We start from the raw sequence: 20,079 nt of genomic DNA on the forward strand, positions 1-20,079 counted from the left end.
TTTTGCATTGCTGACCCCTTTGAAAGTCTGTTGAAGCCTATGCATCCCTTCTCAGGATGTTTATTAAGCGCCTAAAATAAAAGGTTAGTGGAAAAAAAACACCACCACCCTGAAATCTATCCATGGACCTCTTTGACAGTGGATCTTCGGTTACAGACCCCTGTCTTAGCGGGTTCCCGGAGCCCTAAGAAGTTACTTGTCCAGGGTCACAAAGCTAGAGTGTGTGAGGAATGGGACTTAAACTCAGATCTTCCAGGATTCTTCTTCAGGTGATGTAAGGGGCTTAACATAAGACTTTAGATCGTTTGACTTCCCATGCCTGCCGCATGCCTAGCACTGTGTTAGATGCGGGGCAGTGGGGGGAAAGAAACAAAGAAGCTCCCCCTCACCCCCCAAAAAAGGAGGAATCTGCCCTCGGGGAGTTTGCATTCCTTAAGTCTAAACTCCAGTCTAGTAGAGTCAAGCGGAAGTGAGTCGTACGACCAGTCGGGCTATTGTCCCTCTGGGAGAGAGGGGGAAGGGAGGGAAACAGAGGGCAGGAGACAGGCGCGAGGCGAGCCCGCTGCGGAAGTGACCGCAGCCCACGGCTCCGCCCAACGAAGGCTCGTCAGCCAAACCCTGAGCCCTCAGCCCGCCTTGGCCCCGCCTCTTGGGAACCTGCGGCCGTTAGAGGGCGTGGTCGGCAGAGGGAGTCTCGCGGGAAATTCCGTTGGCGGGGCTGTTGTCCCTGGCGGGGGAGCGGGGCACAGTTGCTAAGGAAATGACTCTTAAGCACCGCCCCGTCTGGTTGGGCGGGGTCTCCTCCCGGCGCTATTTCCGGTTCCGCTCCCCCTTAGATCCCTTGGTCCCGTTACCGCGGCCGCCGCCTCCTCCAGCTCCCGGCCGCGTCGTCACTCGCAGGCTTCGCGCTTCTCGCCGGCACGTCGCCTTGGACACGCCTTCTTTTCTATCCGCTTCCTGCAGCGTGTGCCCCCGGAGTTCTTGCGCCGGGACGGGTCACGGCTTCTCTCGCCCGCCCTGCCCATCTGCCGGGCCTTCAGACCTCGCGATGGGCGCGTATCTCTCCCAGCCCAACACGGTGAAGAGCTCTGGGGATGGGGAGGGCACCGCGGGCCCGGGGGGACACGGCGCCCCGCGCCTGCCGCTGCCCTACGGCTTCTCGGCCATGCAAGGCTGGCGAGTCTCGATGGAGGTAATTGCGGGAGGGAGGGAGGGAGGCAGACTCTGCCGGCTGGGCAACCGCTGGGAGATGGGAGGCGGAGTGCGGGTGCTGACCTCACGTGGAGTAGAAGAGGCACATTCTGGGTCCCCAGAGTTCCGGGGGGGGGGCAGGCCCTGGGGCTTCACGGAGGCGTGCCTCATGCCTCCCCCCACCCCCAGCTCGCTCCCGTCCCTCCTGGGCTTTGCAGGGCCGGCCGGCCGCACTTTGGGCGTGAGCCGCGTGAACTCGAGTTTTATCAGCCCTTCTCTCCCGCCTGGCTTCCCTTGAGGGGTGAAGGGAAGGGAGGAAAAGGTGACTCCCCCCTACCCCGACGGCGTTGACATGTACTATACATTGTGTGTCCATGTGTGTGTGTTCAGACGTACGTACATACAAAATGAGAAGGCCTAGTTTGGGTGGGGAGGCCGCCTAAATGGAATGCTGAGCAAGCATTCTGTTTTGGATTTTTCAAACTCCCAAGTTGCTGTTGCTTGGCACTCTATGGTGTTAATTCCAAGGCCCCAAGCTTGTCTTCCAGAATCTGTCGTTAAGAGTGAACCTTGTGAGAGAGAGATCTTTTCCAGGGAAATTTTTTTTCAGTCTTTTAACATACTCAAGTTAACTGTCTTGATCTCTTTCCTTCCAGCTCAGTGTTTCTTCTTTCTTAAACTCCTCAAAAATTAGCTTTGTCGTGGTCAGCTGCTAACTTTGAAGTGGTCAACTGCTTATAGTGCATTTACTTGCTGTCATTTGTGCCTTTCTTAACAAACTTTAGTTGCTTTCATCAACTTTCTTTTCTGTGACTTATACTTGAGCATTTTCTTCTCTTGTATTTTTGTAAGGAACCCTTTTTTACTTCCTTTAGGACAATGGACATAGCAAAGAAAAAGTTTAGTTGGAGTTATGTTTGAAAACACAGAGAAGGGTATCAGATATTGGTACTAAAGAAAGGACGAGAATAAAGATAGATTGCTCTTTAGCACTTCTGCCTTCTTTAATGACTTATCTCCTAGTTCAAGAAGAGAGGTTTGGGTGGAAGGGGGGAAGAAGGGAGTATGTTTAAATGAAAGACTGGAATGAGACAATGGATTAAGGCAACAGGGGTTAAAACCGGTGTTTTTTATCTGTCAAGACATGTTCTGTAGGTATTACTCTTAGGGATTCTCCCTGCCCCACACCTTCCCCCGATTTAGCTCTAGAATGGCAGCATGGAATTAAACAGTTTTTGTTTTTAGGTTCAGATTCTGTAGTAGAATAGTATCTTTGGCTGTTATAACTAACAGTCTTGATAAATTGTGTGACCAGGTTGCTAAAGGGGACTGAATGGGCTGGCATCTTTGTACTGTTTCTTTCCTCCAGTAATATAAGTCCCTTAAGGTCGGGGACAGTGTCTCTATTTTTGTGTAAGTCCCCACAGTGCACAGTGTAGTGGGTATGGTGGATGCACAAGTTGGAACTTTGGGGTGGTTTAAAGGTCAGCCCTGCCTTAAGGAAGGTGTGGGTTGGGTGATTTGGGGAGGTTCCTTTCATTTCTACATTTTTTCCATTGAGAGTCTTTGTTATGGTTTTATAATCTATTTGAGATATATATGCAGTATGGCAAGACTTTTCCTCCAGGGTTCCTCATTCCATACATTTTCTCTCTGTGTTAAATATGTGAAGTGGTCTTTTCCTTCAGCTTTTCTTTCTATTTTAGTTGCTGCCATTCTTTGGCAATAATATTTCTAGTTTCTTATTTTAACTGAATTGTCTGGATCTAGATCTACTTCCTCCATCTAAGCCAACATTGTTCAGTATTCCTACTAGACCTTTTCATTTTGTCCATGAGTTATGGTATAGCCAGAGGCTGATCAGCAAAAGTCTGTGTATCATGCAGTGATTTTTAGCTAAAATGCCCATGATTTAATTTTCCCTCTGAGAGACTGACTGCTGAAGGTGTTTGAATTTTCTAATATGCTTTAAAAAACCCCCCCAAACTCTCCTCCTTCACATGCGTGGATATCTTTAATGAAACTCTTCCTAAATTGCCTTCTGTATTGGATATATACTCTGTAAGACCCTAGTACATTATTGCTAAAAAGAATTTTACATTTTTTGTACTTTAAAGCTTACATCTCCATGACTTAACACCTCCAATTAATAAAAGTCCCTACTTAACCTGCTTGGTCCTGTTGGTTTAGATTTGGGAAGTTTATTAGCCTAATAAACTTTACAACATTTGGTAAATCCTTGTTGTATAGGCCCAGTGTGACAGGATGTGCTACTGTACCTTTTTCTCTTGAGTTAGGGGTGGCAACTGTCACACTCACCTTCACATTTTATTCTCCCTGCCTTTCTCTAGCCTCTTTCACTGTGGTACCAAGGTGCCTTGACTGAGGAGGTGTAATCCAGACACAACAAACAGGGAGTTCCCCCTCCCTTGTCTCATCATGCTTTGGAGGGAGCCTGAGACCAAGCTGGTTGAGGTGTGTGGGAGCAGAGTGTGAATTTGGTGGTCGGGGAAAAGGGTGGCTGGTTGGGAGGTAGGGAGTGGATGGATGGGTAGCCTAGATTTTGTAACTTCTGATGGACTAAAGATCATTGGATAGATATTGCTTTCAAAGATGGCTCTGAATGTCTTGACCTTTGGTGTTAAAAGCAAGTTTTAATGGTGAGTCTGTGGGTGCTTTTACATTCTTTATTCTTTTCATGATTTTTGGCCCAGGAATCTTTATCTTTCTAATATCTCTGTAGATATCTGTTATATTTGTGATGTAGTGATTTTAAAACAGGTTTAAGGCTTTCTAAAACAAAAGTTGAGGTTTTCCAAAGGACTTGTGGAGAAGGAACTATAGAACCTTGGATAGTATAATTGAACTGGCTTTCCCCCCCCCCTTTAAAATCTCTAAAACTAAGAGAGGAAAAAGCTATGAAGCTCCAAATCTGTGCTTTTGAAATGATAAGATCTTTAAGGACTTGTATATTTTTGGTGGAGATGTGATGGGGTTGGAGAAGACATTTATTGCAAGATGAAGTTTTAGAATCGTTTGGTACAGTGGATGTCTTAGTTTACCCTGACTTGGGGAAAGGTGTGTCAGGTCCTACAGGCAGATGAATAGAAACTGTTTAAAATGATTGGTTGTGGAAAATGACTTTCCTGAGGCTTTAAAAAGCATGACCAGCCAGAAAGCATTGGACTTAGTTTTGGGAGAGACAGTGGCGTGTTAGAGCATTGTCCTGGGAGTTAGGAGGCTTCTGAATTGTAGTACAAAGTACTTCACATTCCAGAACCTTGAATTTGAGAGATTTGGACAAAATGAGGAAAGGAAGAAATCTTCTATACTTGGGGAAGGATGGTTCTGGGCTTTAGGCTCATAATTCTGCCTTTTATATACCCTGTATACCCTGTACCTTAGTTTCTCATCTGTAGCATTATGATCTTTTTGAAGGCAGAAACTGGTTTTTCGTCTTTGTCTCTCTAATTTACAGCAGTACAATGCATAGAGTAGGCTCTTAATAAATGTTTGTTGAATTGAAAATCCTAGAACCCTACGTGGATGTAGTTTTTTAGACAGGGCAGTGGTAATAACTGGCTGATAGGAGACAGAGTAGCCTGGGATCTAGTTTGACTTGAGGATATGACAGATGTGGTATTTTCTTTGCAGGTTTCAGGTTCCCTCTAAAACTAAGCTGGAATAGTTTTGTATGAGAGTTTTTAAAGAAATGGCCTCAATGTTCAACTTAAAATGGACAAAAGTCATTGAAAGACAGTTTTCAAAATTTTCTCTGAAAATACTGAAGTCATCTCTTCATTAGCTCAAGGAAAATGAGCCAAGTGCTTCTTTCTCCATTTCCTTCTTCCTCAACCACTTACCATATAGGTTTGAGTAGAACTTTGTAATCAGGAGTGGAAGATAATTGGGCTTATTATCACATGCCTAATTTTTTCAAAGCATTTTGAGGGCTCTCATTAGTAGTCTGTTGGAGTAAGATTGGAAAATATTACAACTGCTCTAGGATTTTTTTGGCTAACAGTTTTTTATGATGTGATTAAAATTGGAGTGGTCTTGATTGCAGGACACTGTGCCTTCTAGTAAAATTATAGACCTGATGTTTTTGGGATTTCCTAGAAATGATGCTCAGAATTCTCTGATTCTGTATCTTATAGGGTTCAACATGATTTCTTTTACACTGAGAACACTTTGTCCTTAGAATGGAAGGTTTGGAATAGTTGAACCATTAACTTTGGTGCAAGAGTTAATTTCAGATGTGCAGTGTATTATATGAGATATGACTCTAGGATTTGATAGAAAAATGTGTGAGTCCTGATGGTGGAAAATTTTAGGTACCTAATAGGCAGCTTGGTGGCTCAGTGGATAGAGTGCTGAGCTTGGAATCAGAAATATGTGAGTTCAAATCCAGTCTCAGACACATACTAGCTGTGTGACCCTGGACAAGTCACTTAACCTCTGTTTGCCTTAATCCACTAGAGAGGGAAATGGCAAACCAGTATCTTTGCCAAGAAAACCCCATGTCATGATATGTTCCATGAAGTCATGGAGAATTGGACACAACTGAACAGTAACAACAACAGCAGTTTCTGATATTGTGACATTCATGTGTGATAGCAAAAGGGATACTGTGGATAACTAAAAGAGCCCCTTGGGGCATTGGAAGCTGAAATTTTTAGAGCAGCACCTACTTTTGCTGAACCATACTGGAACCCACTCTTTACCTACACCGCATTCAATTTATATAATTAGTCTGGAAGAATCAAACCAACTTTTAAAATGTAACAGTGCATTTTTGTTATAACCTGTAATAGATTCCTGTATTCCCCATATTTCAGAGAGAGATGGGTCTAAAACTTTTAGAAAATTTTAAGAGACCTTTTCTTTTTACTGTATCTTTTCCTCATGATCTTTCAGACCACTGAAAACTGTACTTGGAATCCTTCAGACTTCTGAGACATCTTGGACAATTTATTTCCAGACTCTTAATCCTTCCCTTGCCTCTCACAACTCTCTGTATTTAGTTATATTAAGGTAACTTTTATCTTTTGTACTTTTAGAGGTCCTGAAGGACTTAGATTTGTGTGCACAAACTTGCAGAGAGACAGAAGCTCCAGGTCTGTTATCTCCCATTTCCACATGCTACTTTTATTTTATTTTTTTTTTTAGGCAGTTGGGGTTAAGTGACTTGCCCAGGGTCACACAGCTAGTAAGTGTCAATATTTGGTCTGAGGCCAGATTTGACCTCAGGTCGTCCTGACTTCAGGGCTGGTGCTCTATCCACTGTGCCACCTACCTGCCCCCACATGCTACTTTTAACAAGCATGTTGTCTCTAGAGGCACAAATCCATGGAACCAAGCTTAAATGTCATTGCTAAGTAGAACTTTCCAACTGAACATTGATTCCTATTTAATGGATGACTTTATTTGCTTTTGCTAGACATATAAAGTCTATATTCTTGTAACCTATAAAAGATCCTCTGGGGGGGGGAAGGAAGTAAGTAAATAAACATTTAGTAAGCAGTTAGGTGCTACTGTGTACCAAGTGCTTTACAAATATTATCTCATTTGATCCTCACAGTAACCCTGGGAGGAAGGTGCTGTTATTATCCCCATTTTACGCTTGAGGAAACTGAGGCAGAGAGCTATTAAGTGACTTGCCCAGAGTCACACAGCTAGTTAAGTGCCTTGGACTGGATTTGAACTTGGGTCTTCCTAACTCTAAATCCAGTGCTTTCTCTGGCCCATCTAGCTGCTTCTGTAAACTTTGCCTTCTGTGACCTATTGAATATTTAACACTTTCTGAAAATGTTAAATCATGGTGTTTGCTATGTCATTAGAAATTGTCGTGTTTCACCTTTAAATATTAATATTTTGGATTGAAGAGTTATAGTGTTGCTAGGTGAAGGTGAAAGGTAGAGGTAGGGACTAGAGGGGTGGGGCTAGAACCACAGGTAATCGGAAGACAGTGCAGATGGAGCGTTCAGGGGTAGCCTCAGTTTTTGGCAAACAGGCAGATCTGAAGACTCTCAGAATATAAGAACTTTCTTCACGGAGGTTTTAATAGTCACTTTTAAGAATGGTTGGGTGAGCTGAGGAGGCATCAGGGAAGACAGTGATTGGGTTGTATTGACATGATGGCATCTCATAGAGAGCATAGTTCCTTGCCCAGTGAGCTATTACATTAGGTGTTGACTCTGCAGGGTTTTCAGTTGTGGTCTTGACATTTCCATTCTCACTGTTGTCCTAAGAAGAGTTCTCAACATTTCATCATTCATTTATTCATTTATGTTGAAATGCAGTAATAAAAATATTTCATTAATTTTTTTTCCATTTTATATTATCTCCCTCCCTCCACCCCTTTCCTCACCCTGAGAAGGCAAGAAATACAATATACATTTTATTTATATATGTATATATATGTATACACACACACTATACATTATAATATTATGTATAATAATATTATATATTATATAATTTATATATAGTCACACAAAACATTTTACATGTGAAATAATGCAAAACATATTTCCATATTAGCCATGTTGCAAAAAAAAAAAGGAAAGAAAAAGTGAAAAAAAGTATGCTTCAGTCTACTGAAACTATCAGTTCTCTCTCTAGAGGTAGTCCTTTGGAATTGTCTTAGCTATTCTGATCAATAAAATATTCCAAGTCATTCACAGTTGATCATCCTTACAGTATATATGCAAAACATATTTCTGCATTCGCCATATTCTGGGAGAAAAAGGGAAGAAAATATATGCTTCAGTCTGCACTCTGAATCCATCAGTTCTCTATCTGGAGGTGGCCAGCATTTTATATTGTGAGTCTTTTGGAGTTGTGGTGGGTCATTGTGTTGATCAAAGTCACTAAGTCTTTCACTTAGTTGATTGTCTTTACAATATTGCTATTACTGTGTAGATTGTTATCTTGGATTTGCTCACTTCACTTGGCATCAGTTCACATAAATCTTCTTAGGTATTTCTGAAACCATCCCTTCATCATTTCTTACAGCACACAGGTACTCCATCATACTCAACTACCATAATGTCTTAACATTTTATTTAGAAGCAGTGATACAGTTTTTTTGTAGGCAAGAGAGCATGTCTTTTATATTTGTAAAATCTTAATATTAGTGATTTGCACGCAATAGTTACTTATTAATGAAGAAGCATTTATTAAACACTATGGGCAAAGTAGTTGTTACTGAGTGAGTGAATGAAAAGCATTTATTAAGTACAAAGCATTGTGTGCTAAATACTGGGTATACAAATAGAAAAGCAAGATGTTTTCTTCTCAAGGAACTCACTTTCTAATGGAAACAACATATGTAAGGGATTTCAGCCAAAAGTCAGATGGAAAGGTCTCGTGGTACAGTGGCAAAGCAAATAGTATTGCATCTTCTTTAATGTTATTCCTATTGACAAAATCGTATGTTTCTGATATTGAACATTTTAACAGTGCCAAGGACTTCGGTGTCAAGAACTTTCTTCTCCAGGTGTTCAGTAGAAATGACCCCTGAAGAGGCTTCAGTGCTCACCAAAGGAGTTGTCAGGTCATATCTCCACAGGAGTTGCTTATGGGAATGATGTCTAAGAGGGCTGGGCTGGAAGCAGGACTACTGTTCTAGGAGAGGCTGCAATTCCTGGGCCTCTTGGATTGATGTGTCCATTGGTAGTAGTTAGTCATAGGTTGATATTTCAGGGTTAGAAAAATGGGTCCCTTTTCCGTAGTAACTACTTCCCTCAGTGATGGCTACGAGGCCTAGACTAAGAAGCCGGGATAACAGTCCAGGAGGCACTGATAGGCTATCTTAATTAGGGATATGGTGTGGCCATATCATCACCATTATCTTACCAGGTGTACTGGTGGTCCCTTTCTAAAGTTTCTTTTTTGCTTTCTCTTTTTCTCCTCTAGGTAATTTGTTTCTTTAGGAACAGTAAAACTATTGCATGTAACTTGGTTTGTTTATAAAAATGTGTTTTGTCTCTTAAACTTAAAAGAATAATTATTTAAATATTTATTACAAAGTTTATAGTAGAATTTACTTTAAACAGTTTTGTTGATAGCCTTTGTTTCCATCACCTTAATTTATATAATTAATAATACTCAGTGGTAGATACCTCAAATTAATTCTTTTGGAAGATCTAAAAATGGATTCTTAACAGCCTCTGGGTCTTCCCCCCCCCCTTTTTTCCTTTGCTGTTATTACTACAAAAAGGAAAGGGATTGCACGATGAAGAATATTTTGTACTTTCCTTGTTTCATGGGTTGACAAAAAAATAACATTCTTAGTGACCAAACTTCTGGTGATAGGCCTCAGCATTTGAATGTCTAGACTGATATCTTCAGACCTAGTCTGTCACTGACCTATATTTGAGGCTTCCTGGATCTGTTAGCTCTTGTATTCTTCTATCATAACGAACTGGGATCACCCCATGATGGGACATCAAAGTAGGGTTGTTTTTTTTTAAGGATTTTTTTTTTGAGGCAATTGGGGTTAAGTGACTTGCCCAAGGTCACACAGCCAAGTGTCTGAGGCCGGATTTGAACTTGACTCCTCTAGAACTGGTGCTCTGTCCACTGTGCCACCTAGCTGCCCCTTCAAAGTAGGATTTTGATGGAATCTAGCATGTCTTAATTTTTGCCAGTTTGAAAATCAGAGGCAGTCTGGCATAGTGAGTGTATAGAGGGTCTAGCTTTGGAGTCAAGAAGACCTTGGTTCAAAGGCTTGTCTCTGATACATATTGGTTAATATGGCAGTGGGCTAATTATTTAATCTCTCAGTGCTCCCAAGCAGTTCTCTAGAATTGTAATTTAGTGCACTGGGGAGGGAGGTTTGAAGGGAGGGGGAGAAAATTTAAAACTCAAAAGCTTATGGAAGCGATTGTTGATAAATCAAAATAAATTAATAAAATTGTAATTTACAAGTTAATTGCTAACTTGCATAGATAGCATTTCCACACCTGTTGCTTCCTATCTAAATAAAATCTCAGATCTGGGGGGAAAAGGCAAGCAAAACTTGAACAGAATAAACCATTAACATCATAGTGAAACAAGATAATATTTTCCAGATTTAGTGAAACTGACACAGACCATAACTTTTTTATGTTAATTTATTTTGATTTATCAGCAGTGACTTTTATAAGCTTTTAAGTTAAATTTTTCTCCCCCTCCCTCCCCAAGATGGCACACAGTCTTGTAATAGGCTGCACATAGAGTTTGTAAGCTTTTTTTGGTGAGGCAGTTGGTTAAATGACTTGTCCAGGGTCACACAGGTAGTAAGTGTCAAGTGTCTGAGGCCGAATTTGAACTCGGGTCCTCCTGACTCCAAGGCTAGAGCTCTATCCACTGTGCTACCTAGCTGCCCCAGCCATAACTTTTTTAAAGAAAAAATAGTGTGAGAAAGGGGAAGCTTATCTTGCCTCATGCAACTTTGCCTAATCAGTTTATTTTTCTGACCATCTTCTGATGCTTTATTTTTATCATTTTCACAAACATAATTTTAAAGTTTTCCCAAATTGTGACACAGCTCTTGGGTTTTTCACATGCTTATTTCTTGATCTGGTATATTTCCAAATATGACCTATGATGGAGAAATCTGAAGAAGGCAAGAAGCAGGAGGAATCAGAAACTGCCATGCAGAAGCCCTGCTACAGTATAGTAGGAGTCATGTACTTGCTAGTATCCTGAGCTAGATTTCAGTGCCTGAAGATTTACTTTAATAATTCAGTTCAACAAATATTAGGTGTCAACTATGTGCAAAGCATCTTTGGAAAGAACAGAAGAAATGCAGGGAATTGATCCCCAAAACAAATGGGGAGAAAATAAGAACATGCTTGACTTTGCCTTTGAAGAATTCAGGTTGATCAGATAACATGCATTTCAGGGGACTGCAAGAATTGATGAATATTATTACTGAGATTTTGTCTGTAAACTTTGAAAGATACTGGAGAAAAGAAGTACAGCAAAATTGAAGAAAGTCTCACCTTTTCCCAGTTGAAAAACAAAACCAAACCATATTGGAGGGGAACAAGGTAGAGTTGGAAAACTACAGGCCAGTAAACTTCATTGATCCTTGACACAATTATAGAATGTATTATTGAAGCGATAGTGAACATCTAGAAAAAGAAGCAATCATGACAAAGTTCATGTTGGCTTTATCAAGAACAAGTCATATTAAGTATTTCCTTTTTTGGATATGTTTATTAGGCAGATTAGGGAAATGCTGGTAGATATAATTTACCTAGATTTAGCAAAGCATTTGATTTAAGTCTTTTATGCTCTTCTTATGGACAATAGAGATGTGGACTAAATAACAATAAAATAAATTTAGGACTTACCGAATGGCCAGACCACCACTTGACTGTCAGCGTTGAAGGTCTCCAGTGGCCTGTCCCCCAGAGTTTTGTCCTTGGTCTTGTGCTGTTTTTAACATTTTTTTTTATTGGTGACTTTTTCATGATCCCAGCTAATTACTTGAGCTATAAACTCTTTAAGGTAGAGGTCTGCTTCCAGTGTGTAGAATGTACTGTCCCAGGCTTCAGGGGTGCATCTGTTTTCAGAGATACTTCTAGGGACCTGTAAATTTTCAGTTCTTCCAAGGTGGTATGATCAAGGGCAAAGTGTTTTTACTCCTTTCCTGGCCTGTGCTGTGGTCTGTGAGTGACCACAAGTGGTCTTTTCTGCCTTGGAATTGTGAGGAGGTTTCTCTCTCTACTGCCACTACAAGCTCCACCGTGCCAGTGCTCCTCCTCTCCTCAGGACCACCACCCAGAACTGTGATCCAGATTGAAGCACGGGCAAAGCAAGAGAATCCTGCCTCAGCAGCAGCAAAGATATCCCTGATATCCCCCTCTGTTCAGCCACTCGATTCCCCCTCAGTTGGTGGACCCAGAGCTCCAGACCCAGCCACAGCCACAGCTTCGGGGCTGGGACCGAGCTTCTCTCTCATCGAAATCACTCACTTTTCCTACTGACTTTCTAAGTTGTCTTTGGCATTTGTGGGTTGAGAAGTGTGGAAACTGCCACAGCTCTGCTTGATTCAATCCTTGGTGACTTTTTATCAGCATGTGCTTATCAGATTTGCAGTTGTTACAGAGCTGGAAAGGACCTCATCTAGATTACCTAGATTAGAATATTACATGACAGAGTCAGAAATGGAAAAAAAAAGTGTTCTGGTCCACTGGCCAAATCTAATTAGCTGAATACATTTGAGTAAAAAAAAAACATTTTACATATAAAATGGGGAAGGCATTATTAGACAGTAATTCATCAGAAAAAGATCTGGAAGTTTTAGTGGATATTGCAAGCTTGATCAACATGAATCAACAGTGTGATATGACCACCAAGGGAGGAGGTATCTGACTTGGGTGCATGTGGAGAAGTCAGTCAGAGAAATCCCAAAATAATGCAGCCAGGTGAGAAATGAGGAGAGATGTCTGAGCTGAGATATCTCCTTAAATGGAGATTTGGAGTTCAAACACCCCTATCCCCCACCCCTTTCAATGAGAGGCAGAGGGATTTTGCATGATGATGAAGTTATCCCAATAATTAGCTTCCTGGGATATGTTAGAAAAGTCTTAAATGGCAGGCAGAACTAGGAGCATGTGAATTATGTACTCAAGATATTTTATGACCTGGTTTTCATGACTACTTTCTTAGTTAGGAAAATCTAGTGGTTTCAAAGATGTTCAGTATGGGTAGAGGTTGCAAAGAAGCAGATTTAGGCTTGATGTAAGGAAAAACTTCTTAACCATTACAACTATCCTGGAATGGGCCACCTCAGAAGAGTATATTCCTCTTTACTAGAGGTCTTCAAGCAATGGCTGTGTGATCAGTTTTTTGGTGTGTTGTAGAGAAGATTCTTGTTGGCATCTAAACTGGATGGTGTGTGAGGTCCTGTCAGACTTTGATTTTATGTTCTCTATTCTCCTAACATGTTTGAAAAGACCTTTCCAATTGCAAGTTGCTTGTGTATTCTACTTCAGTAGCAGAGCTAGCATCATTTACATTTTTACTTTTGAATCTGCAGAGTCCAAAGACTTTAGAGTTAAGATTTATAGTAATAGAAGTTGGCTGACAACATTCTTGCAATTTCTTAATGAAGTCTTTCATTTTACCTCTATGCTTGTAAGTAGGAAATTTTCAGGCTCACTTGATAAAAAATGTTTGATCGGTGGACATAGTCAGATAAAGATGCATTAACTGTATAGCTATGCAATATTTTACCAAAAAATCTTTTAGAAATAATTTAGAGTATGTAGATATCACATTTGAAACATATTTATGATTTTAAAAGATTTTTTTAATCCTACATTTTTTAGGGCATTGTTGATATTATGTGAATGTGTTTAATGACAACAAAAAGTCCCTAGGAAAATAAAATGTAATGTTTTTCCCCAGAATTTTTCTGTCCTCTCAAACAACCTTTAGCATGTCTCGTTATGGCTAGAATGAATACTGTTTGATATCATAAAGAAAACAGCCTTTGAGGTTTAAAAGAGGATAGCCTTAATACAAATGTAAGGAAGTCGTACTACCTGACCTATTATATCAGGTAGTAAGTTTATAAAATGTATTATCAGAAGGGGAAATTCAGAATGAAAATACAACTATATTCAGAAAAAAAGTTTAGATAAATGCAAGAATGGTAAATCTATAATGAATCGTTTGATGGGGAAAATGAGATGTTTGGGGAAAATATTCCCTAACTTTTTGAATTTTGATTGAGGGAGTAAAACTATTTTCTACTGCACTGAATATTATAGTCATGTAGATCTCATCCAGTATGATATTTCTGAAAAGCCCTGACTCTCCTGCTGTTTTTGTTTTTGTTATTTGGGGTTTCTTTTCTGTATGTGTATTCCAAGGGCAAATAGTCTTGGAGGTACTGTAGTGTAATGAAAGTGTCTAGGATTGGAAATATAGAGATAGAATGATTTTCATTTATTGTCTACCTTGCTTCCTATATAGCAGTTTTACTTTTAAAAAATAACAATACAAGTACAGCTAAGTGGCACACTGGATAGAGCACTGTCTCTGGAGTCAGAAGGACCTGAGTTCAAATGCAGCCTCAGACACTTACTAGCTGTGTAACCCTAGGCAAGTCACTTAACCCCATTGCTTAGGGGCTCCCCCCTCCAAAAAAAAAAAAAGGAAATGAGTGAAAAGTTTGAATAGGAAATTAGGATGAGTTGAGGTAGGTAGGTGTTAGATTGTGGAAGGCCTTGAATGATAGTTCAGGGTGTTTGATATTGAGAGTAGGGAGCCATGAGTAAGGGGATGGGAAAGTGTTTTGAATGGGTGTTTTAGGAAGGTTAATGTGTTGATTATATGTAGGATGGATTAGAGAGACTGGAAACTGGAAGCCGAGTTAAACTATTGCAGCAATATTATTGTTAGCTAATGAATGCCTAAACAAAGGTGATGGTATTGGGAATGGAAAGGAGGAGAGGGAAGTATGTAAGAGGTTACAAAGGAAGAATTAACATCAACAAATTTTTAATAAGCAAACACCTACGTATTAGGCACTGGGGATTCAGTGATTAATAATGATGTGATCCCTGTTCTCAAGTAGCTTAAAATCTGCTGGGGCAGATGGGTGGGAAATGACGTGTATATAGATAAATATATAATAAGTAGAATATGAGAGGGCAGAGAAGAATTTCAAAATATTATAGAAAAATTTGAGGGCCAAGATACTTTCAGCTGAAGGGAATTCAGGGGTGGGGGACCTGTGGGCTTCTAGGTCCTTGGATGTGGCCTTTTTTCACTGAATCCAAGTTCTACAGAACAAATCCTTTTATTAAGGGGATTTGTTCTGTGAGGTTTGGATTCAGTCAGGGCATGGCACTTGAGGACCTAGAGGGCTACAAGTGACCTTGAGGCCAGAGGTTCCCACCTCCTGGATTAGGTAATGTTCCAGATTGGAGGTGTCAGCCAACGTGAATCTTGAAGGAAGAAAAAGATCCTGAAGTGTGAGGTGGGAGACTGGTTTAATCCAGGAACAGTTGTAGTCTAGTTTGACCGTAAATGTTGAGTATATGTAGGAGTAATGTGAAAGGTAGGTTGAAGCTAGCCTTATATGCTAGCATAAGCAGTTAGTGTCAGAAGCAGGATAGAAATCCATCTTCCTGACTCCCAAGTCCATTACTGTGTCTATCTACCTATACTGCTTTTGTCTGAGCCTCAGTTTCCATGCCTGTAAAGTGAGCGGACCACATAGTCCCTCACAGATTTAACATTCTGTGGCCTGGAAGTTTGTTCAAGGAGGAATGAAAGACAAACTCAGAATGAAACACCTACCCACTCCCATGATTGGATAGTTTCAGAAAAGATATGGTTGGATAGATAGTTTCAGAAAAGATATGGGCTTCTGAGATCCCTTTCAGTCCTGAGATTCTGTGATACTGTGAGTTTATATTTATCCTATAATAGGCAATAAGGAGATTTTTGAACAAGAAAATAACCTGTTCTTTAGGAAAGTTGTTTTGGCAGCTGTGTGAAGATTGGATTAGAAAAAGGGGAATCCGAAGGCAGGTAGATGAATTAGAAGACTGTTAACAGTACTCCAGGTGAATAGTGATGGGGGCCTCATCAAATGTGGTGGCAGTAGGATTGGAAATATGGGGGTGGGTCTGTGAGCAGATGTGAGGGTAGAATTTAAAAGATTTGGTAATTGACTGTGGGGTTTGAGGGAACAGAGTAATAAAAGCTGATAATTTTTAGTCTGGGTGGCAAGGAAAATGATGTTATCAACAGAAATGTGGAAGTTGTAGGAGATGATTAATTAAGTTTTGGACTTGACATATCAGTACCAATAGGATATTCAGGTGTGGATGTCATGCAAACAGTGGGGACTGAAAGAGATGGGGGCAGGAGATGAAGATTGGGATAATTTGCATATAGGTGATCATTGAAGATAGGGAAATGAATAAGGTTACAGAAGGTTTATAGAGAGAAGAGAGGTCACCCATACTGAGGAGGTGGGAGGAGGATAATGAACTGGTAAAAGAGACCCTTTGAAATGGTTAACATGGAGGAGAACCAGAAGAGAAAAAAATAGTACCACTGAACACGAGAGGGAAGAGGATTCACATTGATTGAAAGTAGGAAGAGAGAAAGAATAAGGAAGGATTCAAAAATTATTCTGGAGCTTTCATGTCTTGGTGAGTGGAAAAATGGATATTTCTGTTTCTGACCATCAAAATAGAATCTAATTTTGAGGAAAAGTTTAATCCAAGGTCATAATGGAAGCTCCCAGGTTGAGATTTCCAAAGACTTCGCGAATACTATGGGACAGAAGTTCAGGGATGAAGCTTGTGTTGGAATTGTAGACTTGGAGGTAATTCGCAGAGCAGTTGGGGGATAAGATTTGTAATGGAAAAAGGGTAGTATATAAAGAGTAGAGGGCTGAAGACTGAATCTGGAGATATGCCTACATTTAGGGGACAGAAGGAAAAAGGAAAGCCGAAGAACAGTCTTCAAGTGGATACTGTAGTGTCAGAAGGTGGTCAAACAAATCTAAGAATGAAGACTGAGAAAATGCCACTGGATTAGATGTTAAAGAGATGTTGAGGATTCGCCTTTGAGCCTTAGATTTTTTTTTTTAATATCATATCAGTTTCCTGAACTAATCATCTCCCATAGGTGTAGTGCAGTGGATAGAGTGCTGGGCCTAGAGTCAGGAAAACCCAAGTTCAAATTCAGCCTCAGACACTTCCTTGCTGTGTGCCCCATGGCAAGTCAGTCTTTGTTTGCCTCAATTTGCTCAACTGTACAGTGGGCATAATAACAGCATCTACCTCTGCAGAGATGTAAGAATCAAATGCAATAGTTGTCTAGCCCCTTAGCACACAGTAGGTCCTATATAAATGTTTATTCCCTTCCCTGACTAGGAATCTAGGAGACAATTGTTTTTCATCCCAGGGTTTTTCTTTACTAACTTCTAAACAGTCACCAATAGTTAAACCCCTGGCTCTAGATATCAAGTGTCTTGATCTTGATGCTTGGGCCTCATTAGGCCCCTGGATTCAAAGATTTGCTGCATCCAGCCTCTAATTTCAGTGTTCCCTTTAACATTTGTTTTTTAAAATTTTTAGTTCCACATTCTCTCCCTCCCTCTCTCCCTTCCTTCCTCAGAGAGCAATTTGATAAAGATTATATATATGCAGTCATGTGAAACATATTTCCATATTAGTCATGCTGTGAATGAAAACACAAATGAAAGAAAAACCCACACAAAAAAATAAAGTGAAAAATAGTATGCTTTGATCTGCATTCAGACTTGTCTTGCTGAGAATAGCTGACTCATTCGGAGTTGATCATCATATAGTATTGCTGCTACTTTGTACAGTGTTCTCCTGGGTCTGCTCACTTCACTACATCAGTTCATGTGAGTCTTTACAGGTTTTTCTGAAATCATCCTGCTTATCATTTCTTATAGCACAATAGTATTCCATTACAATCTTATACCACAACTTGTTCATTTATTCCCCAGTTGATGGATGTCTCCTCAATTTCCAATTCTTTGCTGAGGGGTATTTATTTACAAGGGAAAATACAATTTCAATTCAGAAATAATATGCCAAGTAATTAGAAATATGTATTAAAAAAATTTCTGCCTAGACTAGTCTTAGCTTGCTAGCTGTTCTTTTTTTTAAAAATTAATTTATTTTGATTTATCAACAATCACTTCCATATGTTTTTGAGTTGAAAATTTTTCTCCCCCCTTCCTCCCCCCCACCCTTCACAAGATGGTACACAATCTGGTATAGGCTTTACATTTACATTCCTATTAAACATATTTTAACATTAGTGAAGTTGTAAGTAAAAATTAAAACCAATAGGAGGAACTATCAGAAAGAGGAAACAAAACTCAACAGAAGGTAAAAATAAGTGATAGCGATTCGACTTCCATAGTTCTTTCTTTGGATGTGGACAGCATTTTCCATCCCCAAGGCCTCTGGAGATGTGTCTTAGATCCTCGTAATGCTGAGAAGGGTTCAGTTTAACATTCTTAGTCATTGCATAACGTGGTTGTTATTGTGTACAAAGTCCTCTGGTTTCTGCTCACTTCATTCAGCATCAGACCATATAAGTCTTTCCAGGTTTTTCTGAAGTCTTGCTAGCTGTTCTTGCTAGCCATAAACCCAAGCCTCAGCATGCTGCTACTCTACTCCCACTCCTACAAGGTTCATAAAAAGAATTTTAACCCTTACCTAAAAACACCACCTGCCAGTTTAGAATTCTGCCCACCTTGGGTGCTCTGAACCAAACTCATTCACCTATTTCATAATTTGGTCTTACTGAGTCAATTAGGAAGCTTCCTGATTACTGGTGGGCTTTGGATGATTGGTCCACATTCCAGTGTTGTCAGAGTTAACTCCAAGAAGAGTAATAAGGGGAAAGCCCTCTGTTTTTTTGTGGTGGTGTTTTTTTTTTATGGTGGTGGTGGTTGTTGGGAGGGGGTGGAGAATAATTCTTCCTGATACTTAGTTCACCAGCTTTCACAAAAGAAAATTCTTTGATTAGAACATTCCCACCAAAATTACAAGTGTTCATGATCACTTCTAAAACTTTTTTTGTCTGGGATTTCACATGTGTAGGAAGCTCATGTTATAGAAACTTAACCTTCCTCAGCCTTGCCCCCTCCTGTGAAGATCAGTCAGTAATGAGTGGGATTTAGACCACTTCCCCAAAACTCAGAAGTATCTCCAGGTAGAAAACAAAAGTTTTATTCTAGTAAGTCTCGCTCCAGAGTTGGGCATCACCTACCCAGGGCTGACTGGAGTAGTGAGGCCCAGCACAAACAGCAGCAAACAGTATATATAGTCTTAGACAAATCACTCCAAGAAACCCCTCTCCCCACTTGTTTGTCTCAATCACTTTATCCTCATCTGTTGAGGCAAGAGACCTCACAGTCTCTGTTTAGAACCCAAGAGATACATTTTACTCAAAACAAGCTTGGGAGCTAGAGGATTGATTTGTTTGGTGAAGATAAGGTCCAAAACAAAAGAGGGGGTGGTTACAAAACAAGGGAGGGGGTGGGCACCTGGTGCACAACCCCATTCCCCAAAAATGAAAGTGAGACTTAGCCCCAGCTCATGCTGAAGCCTTACTACATTTTTGGAGCACAGCTTACATTTCACATGAGAAACTTTCACTTGTCCCACACAGTAACTTGGTAACTCATTTATAACTGAGAGTTGCCTGAGAGCATTGAGAAGTTAAGTGACTTGACCAGGGCCAAAACAACTAGTGTGTCAGTCAGGACTTCAGCCCAGGCCTTCCTGATTCTAAGGCTGGCTAATTACTGAGCCATACTGCCAACATCTCTCCTAGAACTTGGCAACATTTATTCTATTTGTCTTTCAGGGCTGTTACAGTGTTTCATTCCCCCCCCCCCTTCTCTGCCAGGCAGAACATGTTTAATCCCTTTTCTACATGATAGCCCTTCAAAATACTTGAAGTTATCTACCAAAAACATCCCCATTTCTTTCAACCAATCCTCTTACTGCATGAAAAGCAGGCTTTACTGTCCTGGTGATGTCCTATCTAGAGGATACTCTTCAGTTTATCAACGTCATTCCAAAATACAGTGCCAAATCAGAAACACAATAGCACAGTATTCTGAATGTGTGATCATGGGTGCAAAGTACAGTGAAACTGTTAACCTCACTAGTCTGAAACACTGTCTTTTAATGTAATCTAATCCTAAACAATATACCTTTTAATATAATCTGCATTTCCCTTCTTGGACATCATATTACGCCTGACTTGTTTCAGCTTGTAGTCTACTAATACTTCCAGATATTTTTCAAATGAACTGCTAGCTAGCTGTATCACCTCCATTTTATATTTGTAAAGTTAATTTTTTTAAAA

The 20,079-nt window shown here is 40.3% G+C and overlaps 1 protein-coding gene across 2 annotated transcripts in view; it reads left to right on the forward strand.

Annotated features, from left to right (window-relative positions):
• Nucleotides 1-807: 807 nt before the first annotated feature.
• The window catches only part of PPM1G (protein phosphatase, Mg2+/Mn2+ dependent 1G), a 35,939-nt gene continuing 16,667 nt past the window's right edge, over nt 808-20,079 (forward strand). The window contains exons 1-2 of one of the 2 annotated variants that reach the window (XM_020983816.2): nt 1,114-1,192; nt 3,543-3,666. In XM_020983816.2, coding sequence (XP_020839475.1) covers nt 3,631-3,666 — 36 coding nt within the window. In that variant the 5' untranslated portion in view covers nt 1,114-1,192; nt 3,543-3,630. Of the gene's footprint in view, nt 1,193-3,542; nt 3,667-20,079 lie in introns of both variants that reach the window. The other variant, XM_020983815.2, reaches the window with a different exon arrangement.

Source organism: Phascolarctos cinereus, unplaced genomic scaffold (genome assembly GCF_003287225.1).
Source record: "Phascolarctos cinereus isolate Bilbo 61053 unplaced genomic scaffold, phaCin_HiC Scaffold_2;HRSCAF=192, whole genome shotgun sequence".
Classification (NCBI taxonomy): domain Eukaryota; kingdom Metazoa; phylum Chordata; class Mammalia; order Diprotodontia; family Phascolarctidae; genus Phascolarctos; species Phascolarctos cinereus.